Source organism: Misgurnus anguillicaudatus, chromosome 2 (genome assembly GCF_027580225.2).
Source record: "Misgurnus anguillicaudatus chromosome 2, ASM2758022v2, whole genome shotgun sequence".
NCBI lineage: Eukaryota > Metazoa > Chordata > Actinopteri > Cypriniformes > Cobitidae > Misgurnus > Misgurnus anguillicaudatus.
In genome coordinates, this window is record NC_073338.2 from 30,024,162 (window position 1) to 30,049,689 (window position 25,528).

At 36.8% G+C, this 25,528-nt stretch overlaps 3 protein-coding genes across 4 annotated transcripts in view; 1 reads left to right on the forward strand and 2 right to left on the reverse strand.

Annotated features, from left to right (window-relative positions):
* Window positions 1-25,528, forward strand: part of ntng1b (netrin g1b) — a 109,409-nt gene that overhangs the window by 23,111 nt on the left and 60,770 nt on the right. The gene's annotated exons all lie outside the window — the stretch shown is intronic.
* LOC141369776 (uncharacterized) lies at window positions 714-11,229 on the reverse strand. The gene is made up of 5 exons (XM_073876487.1): window positions 10,564-11,229; window positions 10,223-10,255; window positions 8,045-10,061; window positions 7,806-7,928; window positions 714-2,091 (listed from the first exon to the last, which is right to left on the reverse strand). Exons 1-5 carry the CDS (start codon window positions 11,227-11,229, stop codon window positions 1,871-1,873), a joined length of 3,060 nt encoding a protein of 1,019 aa, XP_073732588.1. The 3' UTR covers window positions 714-1,870.
* Window positions 11,387-18,957, reverse strand: LOC141369784 (uncharacterized). Its single transcript, XM_073876488.1, has 7 exons — window positions 18,440-18,957; window positions 17,709-17,853; window positions 14,997-15,159; window positions 13,476-13,668; window positions 13,301-13,360; window positions 12,832-12,948; window positions 11,387-11,515 (listed from the first exon to the last, which is right to left on the reverse strand). Exons 1-7 carry the CDS (start codon window positions 18,521-18,523, stop codon window positions 11,408-11,410), a joined length of 870 nt encoding a protein of 289 aa, XP_073732589.1. The 5' UTR covers window positions 18,524-18,957; the 3' UTR covers window positions 11,387-11,407.

Sequence of the window (25,528 nt, forward strand, 5' to 3'; positions counted from 1 at the left end):
GGGGACTTTGGTTAATACACAAAGTCAGATTTTAAGTTACTTTGGGGACTTTGGTTGATACACAAACTCAGATTTTAAGTCACTTTGGGGTCTTTGGTTGATACACAAAGTCAGATTTTAAGTCACTTTGGGGACTTTGGTTGATACACAAAGTCAGATTTTAAGTCACTTTGGGGACTTTGGTTGATACACAAAGTCAGATTTTAAGTCACTTTGGGGACTTTGGTTGATACACAAACTCAGATTTTAAGTCACTTTGAGGACTTTGGTTGATACACAAAGTCAGATTTTAAGTCACTTTGGGGACTTTGGTTGATACACAAACTCAGATTTTAAGTCACTTTGAGGACTTTGGTTGATACACAAACTCAGATTTTAAGTCACTTTGAGGACTTTGGTTGATACACAAACTCAGATTTTAAGTCACTTTGAGGACTTTGGTTGATACACAAACTCAGATTTTAAGTCACTTTGAGGACTTTGGTTGATACACAAACTCAGATTTTAAGTCACTTTGAGGACTTTGGTTGATACACAAACTCAGATTTTAAGTCACTTTGAGGACTTTGGTTGATACACAAACTCAGATTTTAAGTCACTTTGAGGACTTTGGTTGATACACAAACTCAGATTTTAGGTCACTTCAGGGTCTCTGGTCATACACAAACTCAGATTTTAAGTCACTTTGAGGACTACAAGAAAACAAGGAAAAATGACTTCCAAACCATTTATTTACCATGCAAATGCATGCTATAAATGTCAGAAGTTTTAGGCAATATCAGTAACAGCACTTAACCATAAACACAGTTACTTAAAAGTTAAGTGCATTTTAGTTTGCCAATAAAAGTGTCAGTATAAAATATAGGACAGTATAATCACTGAAACTGATATGAACTCTTTCACTCTTTTCTTCACCTTTACTTTCTTGCCTTCTACCTTGCTCCTCCCACTTCACTTTCCTTTTGCTCCTCCCTCTTCTCTTTTATCTTTGCTTCTCCTTTTATCTCTTTACTTTCAGTTCACTCAATTAACTTCTGTCTACATTGAACAATTGTAATTACAATTAAAGGAAATAAACAATACTGACATATTTTAAAAGTGCATATAGAACAGAATATGTTGACAGAAAAAAATAGCAACATGTAAACATATAACAACATGTAAACATGCATGTAAACAAAGAATGAAAATTAGAAATTTGTCAGTTCAGCTTGTTCTTTTTGCTTTCCTCGGCTTTTTACAGAAATTATCGTCTAACCATTACATTCAATCCTCTCTCTTCTCCTGTCTTGCTTACCTCATCCTCATTAATATTCTGTTTCCTCCTGTACTCAAACAAATTCTCCCTCTTCATACACCTTTACTCTTCCTTACTATTTTCACTCATTTTTTAAAAAACAGAGCATGATGTGTAAACTATAAATATAGTTTGTCTGAAAGGAACCTATTATATATTACAAACATACAAAATGATGAATCGTTTGCAGAAGAAAAGCTTTTGTTCACATCATATATGTGTGTACTGCGTATAACAATCATGTAGCTCATACACACACATGAATGTATAATTTGAAGAAACAAAATCTATTTATATTTTAAGTGTTTATATATTATAAATTACATATAAACATGCATGTGTGTGTATTTATATATAGATAATTATTATACACAGTATACACACACATGATGTAAAAAAAAACTTTTATTCTGCAAACGATTAGTCATAATTCATCATTTTGCAGCCCTAAACATGTTAAAAAGTTATTCTAGAAAAGGCATTCATTATTTTATGTTTTTGTAACATGGCAACTTTTCCTCACCATGCTCTGTTTTTTTACAGTAAAAAGAAATGTGTTTTTTATTTGCTCCCCTATAATCCACCCTGTTTTTTTAAAGTGGTGATCCTGTTTCTCACATAATTTTTCACACCAGTCCAAGTACGTTCCTTCAAGGCTTCTGGCTCTGCTTGAATGCATCTCTCGCAGTCTTGCTTACCAGGAACTTTGCATGTCTTGATGAACTTCATCAGGTGTTTTTCAACAGCTTTTACCTCAACTTCTTCCCATTTTCTTTTTGGAGGTATTGATGAACCTATAAAGTGAAAAATCATATCCTTATTACAACTAAAGTCAATGGGATTTATTTATCAATCAAATGTAGAAACAAGCGCAGATCCATGCGCAAACACAATCTTACAACACCACTCATGTGTGATTCATTAAACTTTCATGTGGCCAATTCCATCACACAAATGAATGGGTGTTGATAAATGTGGCGAATGAAAACTATAGTAATTTAAATATTAAACCCATATAAATGAAGCCTAGCCCCTAGAGAATATGACATGAGGAAACATAACCTGGCCACACAGAGGAACATCTACATAGATATTGAACTTTGACATTTCAAGTTCAAACAAAGTAGCTTGAAAAGCAATATTCATGCAGTTGGGAGCCAGATCACTAAAAAGTAGAGCTGCAACTAACGACTATTTCTTCTGTCGACTAATCTAGCGATTATTTTTCCGATTAGTCGACTACTCTAACAATTTTTTTTTATTAATAAAGTGTTCTTTTTTTGATTAGCTATTTAATCTGTTGGATAATCTGTTTTCTACTCTCTGTCGGATCTGACAGTCATTGGTTGTTTTATTGTATTTTAACACAACTGAATGCTATTTTCACATATTATCTGTTCTGTTGTCAGACATATAGAGCCGTTTTTCCAGACAGGGATTAGACTAGTCCTAGACTAAAATAAATATAAGAGCTGTCCAAACTGAAAACATCTTCCACTGACATATCTTTAAATACATCAGTGCCTTTAGTTTGGCCTCAAAATGCACACAAGTAATGTTTTTAGTAAGGCATGTTTGTTTAAACTAATTATATTTCCTAATTAAACGAAGGTCTAGTCCTGGCTTAAACTAATCTCTGTCCAGGAAACCACCCCAAAGACTATTAAAATAGTGACAAAACATGACCCAATAACCTTGTGTTTAATTCAACCAGCTGTTACTTTAACTACTAAGTTACTAAAATTTTGATTTATAAACGCGACATCGCAGACAATTCGGCACAAATTTAAAAAATTGCCATTACACAGAGTTACTACAGAAGACATGCGCGGGCATAGGAGAGAGAGAGCTCGCGCACAAGCACATAGAGAACCAGTGTATGTGGGAAAACACTGCTAAACTTTCATGATAAACTTTACGCGAGATGAATGTAAACAGCGTGACGCGTCGACGCATTTTACGCATGTCGACGTATTTTCGTAGTCGACGTAATCGATGACGTCGACGCGTCGTTGCAGCACTACTAAAAAGAAATTGATATTTCACCAAAACGCCAACATTGTAATTTTTAGATATGTGACCGAACACGGAAAGTAGAGACACAAGTCTGGGGCAGATTCTTAATGTGTAGTATCTAAGCTTTCCAGCGATGTGTAACACATGGGAATCTGATCATATTTGGAGAAGTTGTTGCCATTTGAATGTAGGAACTCAAAAGACCTCAAAGCGGAGATATAGCCTTTTAAAGTTTGGATCATTTTCACCTCTGTTCTGCTGGGAGTGACAATAGGGCTCATTTACATCTCATTTAGCTAAGCCATACACCCTGTAAAGCCGTTTTGAGATACAGATGCTCTATCATCATATGTCGTTTTTTGTGAAAGAAGTCTGGATGAAAACAGACAAAAAATAAACAGGACTTTTTGTGTTTATCACAAGTCGCATCCAGTCTGTTTCAGACGTGTGAATCATCCAATGACCATTTTTGTCCACAAATGCCATGAAATATAGAAATATATAGTCTATTGTTTACATCAGATTTCGAATGAAAGTCTGGTAATAGATTATAATATATAATCTGATGACCATTTACGTCGTAACACTTTATATCACTGTACTCGCTCGATCGTTCCTCCATCAGCCAATGACTTCATGGCAAATATTGATAGACAAAATACGTAGCCAATTACATAACGAATTCAACAATCATTGTGTGATTTTTTTTGTGTGTTCGACTTCATGTGGCGCTGCAAGAACTGACAGGCGGATGACGTCAAAGTACTGCAAGAGCGAGTCGAAATTAGACTACTCCGTAAGATTTCTTGAATAGCTCGAATAGCTATGAAACGAAGACGACTCCTAACTGTGAGTATTTTTGGTAAAAACAACCATTTTAGTGAACATAGGTTGGTTTGGGCTACAGTGGGGCTCCTTCTGAAGAGGTTAAGTAGCCACGCTGAGGGCAGGGGCAATAACAAAAGAAACAAAAGAAACAAAAGCTGGCTTATCCAGTATGTAAATGCACACAGACGACGACACCACCTACTGCATTCTAGAAACTGCGTAAAAAAAGCAGATATCAACCTCAAAATGTACCCTTTTAAATATACAAATACTGCTATATCAAACATGTAGAGGCTACTTCGTGATCTCAACAGATTCTGCAAAAAATATAAAAATGCTTTTCTATCATTAGCTCAAAAGTTGTTCTGCCGACTTGTGTCACTGGTTTCCGTGACGGGGCACATATTACTGTTTTTAAGACTTGTACAGTCTTGTTCAAAATAATAGCAGTACAATGTGACTAACCAGAATAATCAAGGTTTTTAGTATATTTTTTTTATTGCTACGTGGCAAACAAGTTACCAGTAGGTTCAGTAGATTCTCAGAAAACAAATGAGACCCAGCATTCATGATATGCACGCTCTTAAGGCTGTGCAATTGGGCAAGTAGTTGAATTAGCCGAAAGGGGTGTGCTCAAAAAAACAGCAGTGCGGCATTCAATCACTGAGGTCATCAATTTTGTGAAGAAACAGGTGTGAATCAGGTGGCCCCTATTTAAGGATGAAGCCAAGACTTGTTGAACATGCATTTGAAAGCTGAGAAAATGGTTCGTTCAAGACACTGTTCAGAAGAACAGCGTACTTTGATTAAAAAGTTGATTGGAGAGGGGAAAACCTATAAAGAGGTGCAAAAAATGATAGGTTGTTCAGCTAAAATGATCTCCAATGCCTTAAAATGGAGAGCAAAACCAGAGAGACGTGGAAGAAAACGGAAGACAACCATCAAAATGGATAGAAGAATAACCAGAATGGCAAAGGCTCAGCCAATGATCACCTCCAGGATGATGAAAGACAGTCTGGAGTTACCTGTAAGTACTGTGACAGTTAGAAGACGTCTGTGTGAAGCTAAGCTATTTTCAAGAATCCCCCGCAAAGTCCCTCTGTTAAAAAAAAGGCATGTGCAGAAGAGGTTACAATTTGCCAAAAAACACATCAACTGGCCTAAAGAGAAATGGAGGAACATTTTGTGGACTGATGAGAGTAAAATTGTTCTTTTTGGGTCCAAGGTCCACAGGCAGTTTGTGAGACGACCCCCAAACTCTGAATTCAAGCCACAGTACACAGTGAAGACAGTGAAGCATGGAGGTGCAAGCATCATGATATGGGCATGTTTGTCCTACTATGGTGTTGGGCCTATTTATCGCATACCAGGGATCATGGATCAGTTTGCATATGTTAAAATACTTGAAGAGGTCATGTTGCCCTATGCTGAAGAGGACATCCCCTTGAAATAGTTGTTTCAACAAGACAATGACCCAAAACACACTAGTAAACGGGCAAAGTCTTGGTTCCAAACCAACAAAATTAATGTTATGGAGTGGCCAGCCCAATCTCCAGACTTTAATCCAATTGAGAACTTGTGGGGTGATATCAAAAAAGCTGTTTCTGAAGCAAAACCAAGAAATGTGAATGAATTGTGGAATGTTGTTAAAGAATCATGGAGTGGAATAACAGCTGAGAGGTGCCACAAGTTGGTTGACTCCATGCCACACAGATGTCAAGCAGTTTTTAAAAACTGTGGTCATACAACTAAATATTAGTTTAGTGATTCACAGGATTGCTAAATCACAGAAAAAAAAATGTTTGTACAAAATAGTTTTGAATTTGTACAGTCAAAGGTAGACACTGCTATTTTTTTGAACACACCCCTTTCAACTAATACCCCAATTGCACAGCCTTAAGAGTGTGCATATCATGAATGCTGGGTCTTGTTTGTATTCTGAGAATCTACTGAACCTACTGGTAACTTGTTTGCCACGTAGCAATAAAAAATATACTAAAAACCTTGATTATTCTGGTTAGTCACATTGTACTGCTATTATTTTGAACAAGACTGTATATACCCAATTTACCATATTACAGCTGTATAGTAAAATCCTTTTTATAATTAAGTATTCTGCATTGATGCATTTAAATATAACAATGTAAATAAAAATCATACTGTGTATGTGAATTTCATTGCAGGTTTTTCACATAACAGTGTAGGCAGAAGGCGGTTGCGTTTACACTTGGCATTAACATGCGACCTGTATCCGGATGTTGTCCACATACACATTGAAAAGACAAGTGTAAACGCGTCTGTGATCTGAATGTTATCTGATCTGTGTGTCCTGATGCAGAGGTAGTCGAGGACGCATTGTGATCGGATCTCAGTGTAATGTAAACGCAATCCAGCCATCGTATCTGCATTTACAGGTCAACGTCACAAAAAAACCCGCCCACTATCATCTCCTCTCACAGCTGTCGTTAGGTCATGGAGCGCAGGTGAGAGACGCATACATTCATATTTGTGGAGCAATGGAAGCTACGCTTAAAAGTATCTTAATAAATCGATATTCAAAAGCATTTTAACACTGCTGACTGTATTTAAGTTATTCAGGCATATGTTATATGCTCCTATTCATAGAGAGATTTAATATTTAATGGCAGAATTCAGGATCGTTATAATGTTTGAGTTTCCATGGTGACATATCAACGTGAATGTTGCGCTTCTTTCTGGTCAATCGGCTGTTTCTGTCTCATTTAACACATTTTAAGTTACTTTAAAACACGTACAAACCATAATAACATTAACCAAATACATTTATTCAGTGTTGGTTTTATGCAAGGTTACTTATATGTGTTTGTAATTACATTACTTCTTACGCACTATGAACAGGAAATTTAGGAAATTGTTAGCTCTTTTAATTAAATCATATTAAAATTACCAGGAAACATAACTAACAACAGTTTATGGTTAAAATATAAATGTACATATAAGTTCAGGCAGAGCCAAAAGCCCTTTATTAAGGCAGAATAAAACAGTGGAGTCGGTCATGTTTCACGCGGATTTTGTTGTTGATTTAAAGCATGCGGGTGAAAGTCAAGTTTAGGTAAAAACAGGATATTCATCCGCGGTGCGGACGCTATAAAGGCTTTTAAAGAGAAGGCTTTTAAAGCTAAAAAATATAACGCTTAAAATGTGAACATCACAGTTGTTGGGGTTGCTAGTTATTCTCTGCTGTTGGCTTCTCAGTAGCACTGTACAATACGGGATTGCGGTTAGCGCGAAAACCCTAAATCATGTGGCTAAGGACAGCTGTACCCATTTTGATTGACAGCTATCCACCCAGCGCGCGTCTCCCCGCACGGGATCAGGTCACACATCCAGATACAGAAGCCACATTTATGTGACAAATGTAAACGCGCCGTGTCCTGATATACGAATGATCGGATCTGCGTGAACGGATCACCGAGATCGCATGTTAATGCAAAATGTAAACGCAGCCTTAGTGAATAAATGACAAATCACATAATATATGTTTATCTATTTCTTCAAACTGACTGTACAACAAACTCAAATTTTGAAAAGCTCCTGTCTTGCTACTGTTGCCTATAGGTATTGTATTTAGTAATTCAGGGTTTGCCATTTCTTGCTGTTTGTGTAGTTTAAAGATTTTTTTTACCTTGATCTTTCTGGGAAGCAGATGGTTGATCAGTCTCTGCTGGTACTGGTGATGTTGTCTGAGGCAGGTCACTACAATCCTCTTCATCACTTGACATTGAATCACCTTCGGCCTCAAGTTGCTCTATAACAATAAAAGGAATCTGTGTATCAATGTATTTTTTGCAAAAGATGATGAAAGATACAGATTTGCAAATATGTAAAGCACAGACGCGCACAAAAATCTAATTTCATACATACCATTTGGGTCGATTTCAATGTCATCAAGTCTCTTTCCTTTAAAGCTGGACAGTGTTCCTTTCTCCATTGCCATTAAGACCTTACTCATTTTTGCCAGCTGCAATGTCCCCTCTGGTAACCGGTAATACTGTCTGTGGATCCTTATATCGTGACCGAGAAAATCAGCCAGTTGATCTGCTTCATTTTCATCAAGGTTGAGAATCTTTGACATGGTAGCTATGTGTTTCCTGAGCCTGGTTGAGGAAAGAGCTTCAGGATTCTTAATGCCACATTCACGAGCAGCTTTACTTATGCACTCTCCTCCTCTGTAGGCAGACATTGCACCAGATCTGGCAAACATAAAAGGATTCTCATTTGGGACACCACAAGCCTCACGTGTTTCAACAAGCAGCTTCATGGCAGAAACCAATGAAGGTTTGAGGAGGACAGGGACCTTTCTCCCTCGCTTACCACGGATCTCTACTCTGGTAAAGTGTTTACACAGCTTCCTCTCGAACTCAGAAAGACAGATGGCTATGTCTTCATGCAGCTCAGAAGAATCCCGGCTTTGAAAAGCTGATAAAAGCATCCGTGACACCTCACCTTCTCTTCGTCTATTGAACAGGATAACTTGGGAGAGTGTGACTTTGGCCAAAGCAGCATAGCTGTCTGCAGAGGGGCAGTTTTTAAGTTTATTAAGGAATTTATCCCGTTTCTTTTCTAGATGTGCGTGCAGGACTTTGACATCCTGAGTGAAAGGAATGATCTGTGGTGCATTCCACTTGGCTTCCTTCAATGTAGTTATAGCACCAGCAGAAATGTATTCATTCCACCTTGCTTGGTGTACTTTTCTGAAGTCTCGAGCACACTCAGCACGCTCATGGTCTCCATACATCATCGCATTACTTTCAACAATGCTACAGATCTTTTTTAAAGAATGTCCAAGTTTGAGGGCTAAAGAGGGAATGCGGTAAGAGTTCTTCTCTTCGTCAAAGCCAGACACAACTTTCACAGCTGATATGACATGTTTGAAGTTTGCTGGTATCATGAAGTCCTCCATTGTTTTCAGTGGGGTTATCCTTCTTGCTTCAAGAAGAAGTCTGCCAACTTCTCTCATTTTCTGTCGGATGTAGTCATGTTTGGTCACATCAGATCCCATCCTGTTAAACATGTGCTCTCCCAGTTGCATGATGCATCTGTCACTATGAATCACCCTTGAAACTTCGTCATAGTTCATCAGGGAAAGTACTTTCTTGAAACCTTTACTCACCTCTAAGCCAACAGGTGTTTTTAGGGCACAAAGAGATCTTACTCTTTTTCTGCCCTGAGCTTCATCATCCTTCGGTTTAAGTGGACAGTTTTTAATGTGTTTCCATAGGCTGAGCTTGTTGTAAAGGCCTTGACAGTGAATACAGTGGATAAATTCTTTGGGGTTTTTGCACTTTTTTGGACGGTAGCAGGCAATCATCTCACCTTCCCCTTTTCTCACCACATCTGTGTTGTGAGCAAAGTTGCCCTTTTTTCTAAGAAGGTTTAACTGGACTCTTCGTTCTTTGGAACGTTTTGGGAAAGCTACAGCCTTTGCAACCTCTACTTCATTGCGATGTACAAACTCAAGGTGTCTTGCCATTTTTGCATATGGCTTAGAGCAATAAAGGCAATACTGTTTTTTGTTATATGACCTGCTCTTTTTTTGTGGTGATGGCATTGACTGAACCAAAGTCTTTTTGTCAGATGAGGTTTCGGTCTCTTCAGTTTGGCATTTCATCCTTTTTGATGACACTGCTGTCATACATTTGGCAGATGAACTACCTGCCTCTTCAGCTTTCCTTTTTGAAAGGGGTGATTTAGTATGTCTTAAACGTTTGTTGGGTCTAGGATCACTACATTCAGACTTATTGTTTGATCCATCTGAACTCCTTTCAGCCTTGCTTTGTCCAGAAGCACTTCCATCTGATTCATCTGAGCTGAACTGGGGTATGTAGTCAACATCACTGTAGTCCGTAACATCTGAATCACTGTAGGCACTCCCAGAATACTAAATGAGAAAAATGTTACACTTACTTAAATCATGCAAAATTATTTCTTTAACTAAATGTTTAAAAACTTGCTTAATGGGATAGACAACTGCCAGAATCCAACTGATTTTCAACAAGAGGAACTCATTTAAGCATATAAAGTGCATGGTTAATTACAAACCTGTCTTTTTCTTGATTGCCTTAATGAGTGCATCTGAAAAAAGAACAAACAAAACTAATGTACATAAAATTGTATATAATAATTAAATGTAAATAATAATAATTTAAAAAATAAAACACTTAAGAGCAAAAAACAGTTATTTCAACTAGATATATTTCAAACTGTAGCTTAGCAAATAAGGCCTTAGTAGATGGCACACTTGGCACGGTTTGATAATCACAAACAGAAACTCTGTACAATACAACTGTATCATAAAATCTTTTTGCACCATGACATAGATGATAATAATATTAGGTCTGTGAATTCACATTAAACAGTTCTTACTAATCTCAATTACCCACCTCCATTAAAGATAGTGTCTCAGACACCTGTGATGAGGAAATCACAGGGGTGGAAGCAGCACAGGGCAAGGGTGTAGAGGGATGCACAGGAGAAGAGGACGATGATGTGGTCATCACAGATGATGAGGGCTGCACAAGTGCAGAGGACGATGATGTGGTCTTCACAGGTGATGAGGGCTGCACAAGTGCAGAGGACGATGATGTGGTCATCACAGGTGATGAGGGCTGCACAAGTGCAGAGGACGATGATGTGGTCATCACAGGTGATGAGGGCTGCACAGGAGTAGAGGACGATGATGTGGTCATCACAGATGATGAGGGCTGCACAAGTGCAGAGGAAGATGATGTGGTCTTCACAGGTGATGAGGGCTGCACAGGAGAAGAGGACGATGATGTGGTCTTCACAGGTGATGAGGGCTGCACAAGTGCAGAGGACGATGATGTGGTCTTCACAGGTGATGAGGGCTGCACAAGTGCAGAGGACGATGATGTGGTCTTCACAGGTGATGAGGGCTGCACAGGAGAAGAGGACGATGATGTGGTCTTCACAGGTGATGAGGGCTGCACAAGTGCAGAGAAAGATGATGTGGTCATCACAGGTGATGAGGGCTGCACAGGAGAAGGAGAAGGGTATGAGGGCAATAAGGCTTTTACAGAGGTAGACATTGCACAGGGTGCCTAAGACGGTGCATTAAATGTGTATGCTATAATACTGTCAGTAACTTTAAAAGTATAATTGAAAAAAAGTTAAAAATAAAAGCAGCATGGAAACTGTTCAACGACTATTAACACTTTAAATAATAAAGTCTTAATTGACTGAGGTGCTAATTAAGTAATGTGATGATCATATCCAAATATTACTCACCATGAAATATTCTTGTGATGGCTCTATGGCATTTTTTTTCATTTTAGTTTGTGCTCTGTTAAAGCGCTCATGGCAATCTTTGAGTTTCTGAGGATATATGAAAAGGTATTAAACTTAAAATAAAAGTAAAATGTACATAATGTTAAAAGCTGTGACACTTAAAGACATTAGGCAAAACCAATCAAAAATATAGAAAACAAAAAGTAAATATAAAATATTGCTTAATTTCAAGTGCTCTGGTTTAGATTAAAGGAATAGTCTACTCATTTTCAATATTAAACTATGTTATTACCTTAACTAAGAATTGTTGATACATCCCTCTATCATCTGTGTGCGTGCACGTAAGCGCTGGAGCGCGTTGCGACACTTTGATAGCATTTAGCTTAGCCCCATTCATTCAATGGTACCAATCAGAGATAAAGTTAGAAGTGACCAAACACATCAACGTTTTTCCTATTTAAGACGAGTAGTTATACGAGCAAGTTTGGTGGTACAAAATAAAACGTAGCGCTTTTCTAAGCGGATTTAAAAGAGGAACTATATTTTATGGCGTAATAGCACTTTTGGGAGTACTTCGACTCGGCGCAGTAACACCCTCCCTCTCCCATTATGAGAGTGAGAAGGGGAGCGGACTTTTCAGGCGAGTCGAAGTACTCCCAAAAGTGCTATTACGCCATAAAATATAGTTCCTCTTTTAAATCCGCTTAGAAAAGCGCTACGTTTTATTTTGTACCACCAAACTTGCTCGTATAACTACTCGTTTTAAACAGGAAAAACGTTGATGTGTTTGCTCACTTCTAACTTTATCTCTGATTGGTACCATTGAATGAATGGAACGAAATGTCGCAGCACGCTCCAGCGCTTACGTGCACGCACACAGATGATAGAGGGATGTATCAACAATTCTTAGTTAAGGTAATAACATAGTTTAATATTGAAAATGAGTAGACTATTCCTTTAAGAGCAAGCCAAATAAATTTAGTTTAGTAAACTAAATAAGGAAACCCATAAATCTGTTAGAAAAGATATAGCACATAAAGTAAGAAGGGTCTATGGGCCAGATTTACTAACAGCTTGTGCCAGCGCAAACCATCATTTTGTTACATAACGACTGTTGTGATTTATTAAAGACTTGAATGTCTTTAAAATACAAAATCGATTGTGGGGCCATTGTCATGTTTGAATAGAAAAGAGCTCTGCCCGAACTGCTGCTATAAAATTAGACACACACAATTTTGGAAAATATCATTATATACTGTAGCATTAAGATTTGTGCTCACAGAAATGAGTAGTTAAATGTGTTCACTAGAAGTTGCCGTCCAATACTTTTGTCCATATAGTGTAACTAGTTATCTGATGAAGTAAACGGCCTAAGATACTTTCTGCATGTATAGAATGGTTACCATTTTATTCTCTGATGTACTTGCTTTGCCTGACTGTTGTGGCTCAACTTGCTTATGTGGTTCATTGATGTACACCTTATACAGGGCAGATGAGGAAACAGGAGGAGCCTGATGGAACTGAAAGTCAGAAAAGAAGAGTTAGGGGGTAAATTTTGTACTGTATTTGCTAAGCTTTTGTATGGTTTTGTTTTATACTGTGATGTATAAAAGACAGTGAGATGCAGTAATATAAGGTACACGTTCATCTGTCCTACAGTAACTTTAGCTGAACCTACTTTTTAAATCTGTCAGTATTCCTCTGTTTAAAAAAACAAACAAGAATACGTTTACTGAAAAAATGCACGATTTAGAAGTTGTGGCATTGTTTCACAGAGGATTAAATACTTGTCCAATATGTCAAAAACCTCTCAAATTGCTAGTTTCCCACATGACTGTATAGAACCCGAATATAGATGTTTTGTGTACTTACCAATTTCTGCAAATCCAAACTGCTGACTGGGCTTTTATCACTGGATTCTGTTGATGATACCTAAATGAAAGATTTGAGAAATATGAGAACACAATCATATGGTATCAAATCAGCATAAGAGAAAAATGTCATCATGAAATATTGTTAAAGATTCTTAGGATATACTTGACAGTACCTTAGCTCGCCAAGGCCAATCTGAATCTCCATAACTGTAAGTGATTTCTTCTCCTGGTTGGATATCTCGTACAGCAAAAAGACACAGATGAGGTTTTTTGTTCACTTCAACAGTTCTTATTTTGCATGTAGGATTTCTGTGCTCATCATTTACAAGTCTTCCCAAGGACCCATCTTCCTTGGATGCATCCATGCTATAAATACATAAAAATACCACCAAGCATAAGAGACTGATTTGTAATCTTGTACAGCAGTTGTTTCCTTTATGCCTGTACCTCGTAAGAGTAACTTCTGTAAACATATCTTAACAACTACATGAAATCAAAATGAGTTTTTTGGGCTTTAAGGCATTTTACATCAGTGGGTCTGGTTATATGGTCTGCTCTACAAATTTTGGGGCAGATTCCTGAACAGGGCTAAAGTCTATTCGCAGACTTGAATACAAGTTTGAATTGTCTGAACAGAAAACAGCTTTCACTGAGATATCTTAGAGAGCGCCTATTTCATTTCTAAAAAAACAATATTATTTTGTGTATTTGGTATAATATAATGTGTTCATGTGGTTTATGGTTAAAAAACACATTATTTTCCACATAAGGTTTATTTTTGTATTTCCAGATTTAACTCTCTTCCTGAAACGCACTGATTTGAAAAGCTGTGTGCCTAATTGGTCAGCTAATCTGTATGTTGTGATTGGTCTGATTAGCTCTGTCAGCTGGAAACGTGAGACTTCTTACCATGATTGAAAGATTCAGTTACTAACAGGAGTTCCAGGAGTTAACTTACAGGTTGAGTTCGAAGCAGGATGAATTATGATAATGTCGGTCTTGTCTACATCACCAATCCCAGGAAGTAAACCTTTTGCCTACAATCCGTGTGTTTGTTGTAATCCAAGAAAAGAGCTTTACGTTGGAGACGATAACTCGCGTCATGGTTTACTTTTGGGCTTGTAACTTTTGCATATTGTTAACATGTACAAATACACACTTAAACACCAGAGGACATTTAAAAACAATAGGTGCTCTTTAACATATCAGTGCCACTGTTTTTATCACAAGATGCACAGCAAATTTTTTTTGTAAAATGTCCTAATATTACTAAGCCCTAGTCCTGGATTAATCTAAACCCTGTATGGTAAACTGCCCCTTTGTTTCTGCTTTTTTACACACAATAAAAATCATCAGCTGGGTACTGAGTGCGTCATACCAAATGTGCAGAGACGAGGATCACCAGGACCCAGGGGCCGGTTGCATAAACATAGCCGTGACATTAAGACTGCGTCTTAAGAATTATTCTGACTAACTAGCAATTAGTTAGGGCTAATCAGTCTTATTATTTGGATTTAAATTAGACCAATCTACCTTTCTATGTAACATACTTAAAACAGTTATGATCAGTCTTGAAGAAAAAAATTCATGACTAACTTTAAAGACTAGTCTTAAAGTTTTATGCAACCGGCCACAGGAGTTTTGGTGAACTAACCCTTAACCGCCCTATTACTTCAAGACAACTCTATACTCACCACCAATTTTTGCCATGCCACTGAAAATCAAACAAGAATGTGTTCTCAACGTCATTGTAGAGCTTAGATCGATCAAGGCTCTCCTCTGAAGTCAGAAGTTCACCTCTGTATTCAAGGACAAAATCACCTCTAAAAAATGCTTCAGTGGTGAAAACTCCACGTCCTAAAAAGAAAAAAATACCAGTAAGTTCTGATGTTCCTTTAAAGTTAATTATTATTTTCATGAGCTCTTATCCAAAAACAATAATAAAAATTACTAGATCTGAAGTTTTATCTGTGGTATCCAACAAATTTGGACATTGCCCTAGTTGGATCTTTCATTTTGTTGTTGTCGGCTGGATTAAAAGGAGTAAAACAATACATTTTACCTTGATAATTTGTTATATAAGAGGTCATCATACTTAAATGAACATCACAAATTTGAAAACGTATGGCTATTGAAATATAACAGTTTTTTGCACCAAGCCAGGAAAATGGTCTATTCAGGAATGTGCTGAAATATGATGTCAGAGTAGAATTGAAACACCTCCCCAAACCAATATACAATGACCACTTTTGTAGCCCTGTCCACAGCTTTGCGTGACATGTGTGGGTCAGGGGTAAAGCAAACCATGCAGTGTCTCAACAATCAGTAAACATTAGGGGTGGCACGGTTCATGAAAAAAATCCGAACCGTTCAGTTCGGAGCGTGTGTGCGTCGCACGGTTCATGGCATGCACAATAGCCTCGTGCCCTGTATGTGACCTTGCCTCAGATGGCGTGTTTCCCTTTCGCGAAAGAAAAGTTGACTGTTGTGGAGAGTGAGTGCTGCAGGTTATGTTACATGTAGAAATGGCAAGTGGGAGAGAAAAGGAAGACGGTGGAAAAAAGAGACGGATTTAAATATTACAGGTGTAAACGTTGTGTTTCTCTCTCGTCCACATATTCTCTCTGCAGTATTTAAGCAGCCTCTCAGTGATAAATCTTAAAGCTACACTGAAGTTGGCAGTTTGATAAATGCAAGTTATCTTTGTGTGCTAAAAAGGCACATAAGATGGATATACACATTCTCCTTTTTTGCCAAAAAAAGAGAGGGTCCCAATAATGTGCTTAAAGTCAAATTCAGTTTGTGCATGATTACATGATATAACTTTTTTAATAATGTATCCTAAATTATGGATAATTACTACATTAATAAGATAATACATTTCTGGAGTGTTAAAAATTAAAAGTAAAAATAACAACAAGAACCGTACAGAACCGAGAACTGTGGCCATTAAACCGTGATACGAACCGAACCGAGGGTTTTGTGAACCGTGCAACCCCTAGTAAACATGTCTTTAAAGATTGCCAAATGTAACCAAAATGACTTTTGAAAACATGTTTCCTTTTATTTTTACGTGGTGATCTGTTATAAGTACCCAACAAAGTGTTCGGTTGTGGAAGAACCGTCTATGGGAAGAACACAGACGTTGTTTAACGGAGGCTTGGAACATAACATTAGGAATGCGTGGTTAAAGTTTGTTTTTGAAGAAGTTCCAGCTCGGGTGGGGAGTGTTTGTTTACTATGTGTACCACGGATTCATTTGTAAAGAAGCCATGAGTCGGTGCTGGATTTGCAGAGAAACTGTGATTAAAAGCACCAGTAATATTGCATCTGGCAGGAATGACACAACAGTATACACAGTGAGTAATACATTTTACTTTAAGTTACTACGCGTCACTACTGTTTAGTAAAAGATCGCTTGATATGTCCTGTTGTAACATCAGTGTCTAAACACGTATATTTTACTGTTTTAATTTACTAAAAAAATTAAACCATTAATAAAGGTGCAACACTTAACAATATGACTGTAATATAACGATAGAAATATACAAAGTTAGTGATAAGGAAGAACTTACCAGCCCTAATTTAGATTCTGATGCCTGCTTACTGTGTTGTATACGGTAATTTAGGCAAGTCGCATTTGTAAGGTCCAACATTCAACAAAGCTTTTTTATCATAACTGTGGTATGTAACGTTATGTGTATGTAAGAGCAACCTCACAAGCACAATAGAAATATACAAAGTTAGTGATAAGGACTTATCAGCCGTGGTTTAGATTCTGATGCGTGCTTACTTGTGTTGTTTATGGTAATTTAGTCACGTTGAGTTTATAGTTTTGTTTATACTTTACTATACGTATTGTCATTTATGGGTATCATCTTTAGCACCCAGAATCTTTTGTGGCTCAAACATATTTGTGTTCGGCTGCTATTTTTACACATCAATGTTTTTAAAACATTTCCCCACATGTAATGACGGGGATCATAGCAGTGGGCGTTTACGTCCAGGTCTTCACTGCGGCCCCCCCTTCAAACGAACCATTATCCAGAGAGCAACTAATCCATGTTACAAACTAACCTATTACTTATTGCCTTTGATGTTTTTGAATGGAAAAACCACTTGAACAGTAGATATCAGACAACAGTAGTAAAACAATAAAATCGACAGATTCATTGCCCCTTTAAGTCAGCAGGATCTATCACAAGAGTCCATGTAGAGTGCACGTGACACAATTTCCATCATGCATTCACTGACGGATTTTGAAGTAGGTAGCCCAGGCGATGTGTTGCATTTTGTCGCAATGCGCATGCATCAAAAGTCTGTATGCACATACAAATAAACTATGCTTTGCAACTTACATTTGCGTACATGAAAGAAAACCGTCTATACTACAGAATTTATCTTACCTTTATATTTGCTGATAACTTGCTCATAAAGCTCAGGCTTGTCTGTTTTGCAAGTAATGTGATGCTCAGCATCCTGTTGAGGTCTTTTTCGTTTTTTCTGCCTTGGTATACCCAGCATCATGGCGACTGCAGTGACATGCAATGACTGAAAATAATTAAATTAATCAATCGATTAATCAACCATAATATTAAGATTGCTAAAATTGTTTACCCAAATAGCCAACAAATGGTATAACATATGTATCTAACTTATGTATATGCATGTATACTTTTGTAAATATACATATAGCTTAGATATATACACACACACACACATACATACATACACAACTGTAGTTAACTTAGATATACATACACAACTTAAAATCTTTAAAGATATCTGTGGCTATTCGTGCCACTGTGCATGATAAGAAACTCGCATGATTGAAATTTAGATTAAACAATAAGAATTAATTACTAATTACCCAATCTATTACTGCTATTTCACATAATTTTACTAAGCACTTAGTCGTTTATGGACAACATTAATAGATCAGTAAGTAAGTTAAGTTACTCTGAAACCGAATGTTTGTTTACTGACCAATGCCAATATCATTATAGGCTACTCAGGAAGATAATATTTTTGACCACAAACCGTCAAATAAGATAAAATATTTCACAAATCATATGTTAATCCTGCTTATCTTTCATATTTTGCAAAAATATGTTATTATACATAGGACTGAACTCACCTTTCCTCCTATAATGAGCGCGTGTAGTCTGCTTCGCGGGAAATTGGTGCTAACAGCGGTGATGTCATTATCACGTGTCTGCATTTCCAGGGAAACGAATCCACTGCTGCTGACTTGCGTAGTAAAAGTGTCGTTGATAGGAAGGCCGAAAGGATGTCACGTTGAAATATCGCGTGAGCGATTCGAGCACGTATTGATAAAGTTTGATCTCGCGGTACTGTGATGTCATATCTTGTTCGATCTGCGCAGCGCTGTATGAACACAGCTTAGTGTTTTTGCTGTTACGCTACAGACAAGGGGATCAGCACAGCACCTCGTGCTACTGTCCAAAACAACTGCTATTTACAGAGAGATTCCTCTAAATGTTGACAAATCCACATGGAAATTAATTGATGGAATGTACTTTTAAAAACATTTAATACATACAACAAAACAGCTTAATGAAAGCTCTGTTTCTTGAGAACATTTACTGCTCCACCTACAATATCTTATTGGACTGTCTTTTTTATTACCTAATAAAAATTAAGCATGCAACAAAGCTTTTTTAAACAAGTAAAAAATATAATATAATAACTTTTGACCCAAATTGAACACAGCTGAAACAGAAGGTGTTCAGGGTTGTTTGATAATTACAGACAGGTGTATGAGCAGGGTTTTAGACACCTGACCTAGGGTTTAGGAATACACAAAGTGTAACTTCAGATTATGAATACCCAGGGTTATCTCTTAACCCCTGGTTAAGCACGAACAGTGTGACACGTGAAACAGATAACCCAGGATTCCGTTAACCCGGGGTTTAGAATAACCTGGTGTTAACTTTTCCAGTGTGAAAAGCATGTTTATATGTTGATAACCTCAAATGACACTAAATCTCCTGTTCATTTCTTCTGGTTGTGTAGTTAGCAGTTTGATGTGCTGCTCTGATGTGGAGCATCAGTGGCTAAAACAAGTGGGTTTCAATGTTTACATGCACAACAATATTCAAATAAAACAACTGCAAAACTAAGATGTAAACAGTGGTTTTTAATTACTCTTATTTGGCTAAAGTCATAATCAAAGTAAACACAAATCAAATTCATATTCATATTTTAGCTTCATTATCAAAGTGCATCATGACCTACACACTTCAATCACAATACTAACGTTGTGTGGGAGTTTTGTGACAGGACACATATACACACACAGTGGTCAACCGTTTGGCTGTAAACAGATGGCTTCAAGCAGGAAAGGCCCTCTAGCTAGGTTTCCAACTGTCCCGTATTAGTCGGCATGTCCGTATTTTGGGTCTCATTGATTTTAGTCCTGTATGTGACCTCCCATGTCTTGTTTTTGACTGCTACGTTGATCTAAACAGTGGCTCCACAACAACTGAGAAGCAGATGACGACAAAATCCAACAAGAGTGATTTGAGAATTCAGACAAAGTGGACTGCTATCGAAATGCTCTCGCGGTACTTTGATGTCATCCGCCTGTCTGTTCATGCGGCACTGCCTGAAGTCAAACAACTAGCAAGCAGTGCTGAACACTTGAGAATAATCTCAAACACAATCAGTATACGCAAAAGGGGGTCATATAATATGATATCATGTTATCCTTTTATTATTTGTGCAAAGATCTTCATAATTAAAATGCTCAGTCTCAATTACAAAGAGATCACTGATCCAGACCTGCGTAATAAATCGATCTTAAAGGCCCCAACAAAACATTTCCAACTTTGCTTGGACATTCTCACACTTCTAATTCACATCCTGTGTGTTTTAATTAAAGTATTTGAAGTTGACTCTGCAAAACTACAGCTCACAGAATCATTGAATCTATGTTAGTTTTAGTTTGTCACATGTAAGATGAACATGAAGGGGATAACGTTTAATTACCCTTAGTGCAGAAGTCACAACTGTTTTGTCTTCCCTGCTGAAAAAAACAGCATACCAGCAAGACCAGCATATGTTGTGTTTTGGTGCTGGTTTGCTAGTGAACACCAGCTAAACCAGCATCAAACCAGCATCAGCACCAGCATTAGCACCAGCTAAACCAGCACCCAACCCGCATTAGCACCAGCTAAACCAGCATTAGCACCAGCATCCCATGCTGGTCATACCAGCATATGTTGTGTTTTGGTGCTGGTATGCTGTGACCACCAGCTAAACCAGCATAGACCAGCATAATTCCCATGCTGGTCCATGCTGGTTTGATGCTGTTTTTTTTTCAGCAGCGTTATACGGTAGGCTAATGGTTCAATTTAAGGACTGTGTTAAAAGTACCTGCTGTACCAACAAACTGTTAATAAACCCATTGTATGTTGCCAAGGCATAAGAGTTATTATACAATTTTAATTAAGGGATTAGCTATCATTTGGACAAAATACACTGTATACAAACAAAACCATGCCTGCACTGCTGCAGCAGACCACCTTTAGTCCTGTATTTGGTGAGGGTGACAAAGTTAGCAACCCTACATCTAACACATATAACAAATAATTAACTGCACTTTAAGCTTTCGTAATATTTAAAATAAAAAAATAATATAGTATCACAACAACTATGAACTTTATGTTGTTCAGGAGTAATATGGGGATGTAATAATGTCTGCGATTAATGGATTAATTCTATAACATGTAAAATGGGAACATGAAAGCATTAAAAGCATTTTATGTAAACACCTTAATTTGAATACTGTATTATTTAGAATAAGGTCAGTAATTAGATTACTACTGTCCATGTAAACATAATCACTGGCTGACCCTGCTAACTTTACTTCAGTGGACTGCACCTTTTAAATTAAATGATAAAGTTCTCTAAACAAACAGCTTATATGACTTTATTTCTGAATGAGAATTGTATATGTGTTGTAAAGTCTGATGTGCTACTGTGATGTCGGGGGAAGGGCGTTTAGACATGTGAGGCCTAAAATCACTGACTGACAAACTGCTAACTTTACTTCAGTGGACTGCACCTTTTAAATTAAATGATCAAGTTCTCTAACAAACAGCTTATATGACTTTATTTCTGAATGAGAATTGTATTGTAAAGTCTGATGTGCTACTGTGATGTCGGGGGAAGGGCGTTTAGACATGTGAGGCCTGAAATCACTGACTGACAAACTGCTAACTTTACTTCAGAGGACTGCACCTTTTAAATTAAATGATACAGTTCTCTAACAAACAGCTTATATGACTTTATTTCTGAATGAGAATTGTATATGTGTTGTAAAGTCTGATGTGCTACTGTGATGTCGGGGGAAGGGCGTTTAGACATGTGAGGCCTGAAATCACTGACTGACAAACTGCTAACTTTACTTCAGTGGACTGCACCTTTTAAATTAAATGATACAGTTCTCTAAACAAACAGCTTATATGACTTTATTTCTGAATGAGAATTGTATATGTATTGTAAAGTCTGATGTGCTACTGTGATGTCGGGGGAAGGGCGTTTAGACATGTGAGGCCTGAAATCACTGACTGACAAACTGCTAACTTTACTTCAGTGGACTGCACCTTTTAAATTAAATTATACAGTTCTCTAAACAAACAGCTTATATGACTTTATTTCTGAATGAGAATTGTATATGTATTGTAAAGTCTGATGTGCTACTGTGATGTCGGGGGAAGGGCGTTTAGACATGTGAGGCCTGAAATCACTGACTGACAAACTGCTAACTTTACTTCAGAGGACTGCACCTTTTAAATTAAATGATACAGTTCTCTAACAAACAGCTTATATGACTTTATTTCTGAATGAGAATTGTATATGTGTTGTAAAGTCTGATGTGCTACTGTGATGTCGGGGGAAGGGCGTTTAGACATGTGAGGCCTGAAATCACTGACTGACAAACTGCTAACTTTACTTCAGTGGACTGCACCTTTTAAATTAAATGATACAGTTCTCTAAACAAACAGCTTATATGACTTTATTTCTGAATGAGAATTGTATATGTATTGTAAAGTCTGATGTGCTACTGTGATGTCGGGGGAAGGGCGTTTAGACATGTGAGGCCTGAAATCACTGACTGACAAACTGCTAACTTTACTTCAGTGGACTGCACCTTTTAAATTAAATGATACAGTTCTCTAAACAAACAGCTTATATGACTTTATTTCTGAATGAGAATTGTATATGTATTGTAAAGTCTGATGTGCTACTGTGATGTCGGGGGAAGGGCGTTTAGACATGTGAGGCCTGAAATCACTGACTGACAAACTGCTAACTTTACTTCAGAGGACTGCACCTTTTAAATTAAATGATAAAGTTCTCTAAACAAACAGCTTATATGACTTTATTTCTGAATGAGAATTGTATATGTGTTGTAAAGTCTGATGTGCTACTGTGATGTCGGGGGAAGGGCGTTTAGACATGTGAGGCCTGAAATCACTGACTGACAAACTGCTAACTTTACTTCAGTGGACTGCACCTTTTAAATTAAATGATACAGTTCTCTAACAAACAGCTTATATGACTTTATTTCTGAATGAGAATTGTATTGTAAAGTCTGATGTGCTACTGTGATGTCGGGGGAAGGGCGTTTAGGGTCCGGGTATCATTCGTTCATTTGTTTTTGCTTTCACATTTAAAAACAAAAAAACGAGAAAACAACTCCTTTTTTCGTTTTTTCGTTTTTTTAGAAAAACGAAAAACGAAATTATGACTCGATTTTTGGTTTTCCCGTTCTGGCACGGACATTAGAAAAACCACTTGATATTTCGATTGTGTCCAGTGGGTGGTGCTAAATCTGATTGGCAGGATATGCGTTCATTGTTTTTCAAAATAAAAGTTTTTCAAACAATGTATTTTTTAGCCTGTAAAATTATTGTCTATATATGCATGCTATTTGTCACCCAATTATTTGGCTTCACTGATTGAAAAAATATATTAAAATAGCCTAAATGTAAACATGTAAAAATGTAAGCATAGTTGTTATCATACCAATTTAAATTATACATTAATTCTTTGTTTTAGATTTTTTTATTTACTTAAATTCTTATGAATAATATAGTTTTTATAATGTCTCTTTGTTATTTATGGACTGATTTTAGTCAAAGTTTAGTGGTAGGCTAATACATCGTCATTATAATGCAATATAATTCAGAATGTGCTCAATCGGTTGAGAGAAGATCAAAACTTTAATAAAGTCAAGACAAAAACTATATATATATATTTAATTGTCATAGCTATCTGTCCTCTTATGTCAGATTCTTAAATTTGGTCAACAAATTTAATCAGAATGCAAAGACACGGTGTATGGCTATTGTGATTGAAAATAAAAGGAAGTCAGTATCAATTAAATCAATTTTTGGATTGACACAGGCTGGTTAGATATGGCATGCGGATTTACACAGCAAATTATAATCGCATAAATTTGGTTAAGAGATTAATGTTTTTAATGTAAAAATTTAAATGTAGAAATATAAAAAGATTGGGAAAAAGTATACTTTTTAACTATGAAACTAACACCGTCAGTAGGTGGCGGAAAATCTATCTTATCTAAACACCTACTGAAATTGACTGTAAGTAGACTCTGAGTAGCCGACTGTGGGTAGCCTACTGGAACCATTTACTCTTCTGATTCTGTCAAAAATTCAGATATTTGCTCGGAGACGCAGCGGATCTGCAGTTTATTCTGTTTTCTTGGACGGATCAAAATCAGAATGTAGCCTTTAAACGTTACTCAGTAACTTTATTGAACTTTTGTATAAAATGTCACATTTGTGATTGTGCAGATGTTCGGGAAAATAGCACTTTTGTTATAAACTCTTGTTATAAATATATAAAATTGGAACTCATTAGGTCTAAATGTTTTTTTTTTTCATTTTGATTTTTTGATTTTATCTGATTAACTCTAACACTGCTTTGGTGTTACTTTCAACACCCTGCTGGTGGTACCCATATAAACACCGAGCTGGTGTTCATTTAACACCTAGGATTTGGCTGTGTGCGTATTCGCAGTTTCAATTTGCCCAATTTGAAGGGAAGGGCAGCTTGTGAGCCTCCCTTCATGCAACGTCAATTTACCGGGGCCTCTCCATTTGAATAAAAGACATAAAATTAATATAATTAAGGATAATAACAATAATAAGGAAAAGAAAAACATGACTGTTTTAAAAATAAATAATTGCAATTAAAGGATTTGAAAAAGGTTTACTTTGAAGTAATAATACAATCTCTCTCATTTCAATAAAAATCAATAGGTTGATGGTCAATTTGTAGGTCAATGCGTATTTGTGCGTGTTTCTGAAGAAAAACCAACAAAAATGAAATGTAGGCTATATGCATCACTTTAAACAAAACAGTTGAGCCTAATGACCTACCCAGTCTCACAAAGTTTCGTGATAGTCACGTATTTTTTTTATTCTTTTTTCGTAAATCTAACCATAAACCGAAGCGACAATGGTAAGAATATAGGACAAAACAGTTGAGTAACCAATACGTGATAATCACACGAAAACAGGAATTCGTTATACGATCACAAAAAAAAACGCAAAAATTCGTGATAATATCACGAAAAAAAGAATAAAAAAAATAAGTGACTATATAACAAAAAATAATTTTTTTGGCTTCATGGGTTTTTATGAAATTATAAAAACACTGTTTAAACACTGGCATTGTCAAAGTTGATACTGGTTTCACATAGGGCCAGACAAGTGTCATTATATTCATAACATTTTTAATGGAAAACAAACTCAGAGGGAGATTAAATGTTTTTGACCAGATGGTGGAGGTCATGTTCGTCTTGCGGCAAGGGCATCACCATTGAACGCGACTGAATGCATTAAGACTGCAATATTACAGAGAATATGCTGCTATAGGCAAGTAGACGAGCCCAGCATATAAAAGTTTCGCGTTAAGTGTTTCGCATAATAAAACATTCAGTACAAACGGAAGGCTTAAACAAGCATATTTACAGGTAAGCAGATGAAACCAGAATATAAAAACCAATGAGTTTAAATACTTGTTAGTGTTTTTCCAACCCATTTTTCTTATATAAACCCGCATTGTAAGAACGTCTCTTTATATTAGGCTAAACTTTAAATGGGCTACGTTATTTAATGTCCTGGTACATCACATTATTTTTCGTCATCTTACAGGTTATAAAGTC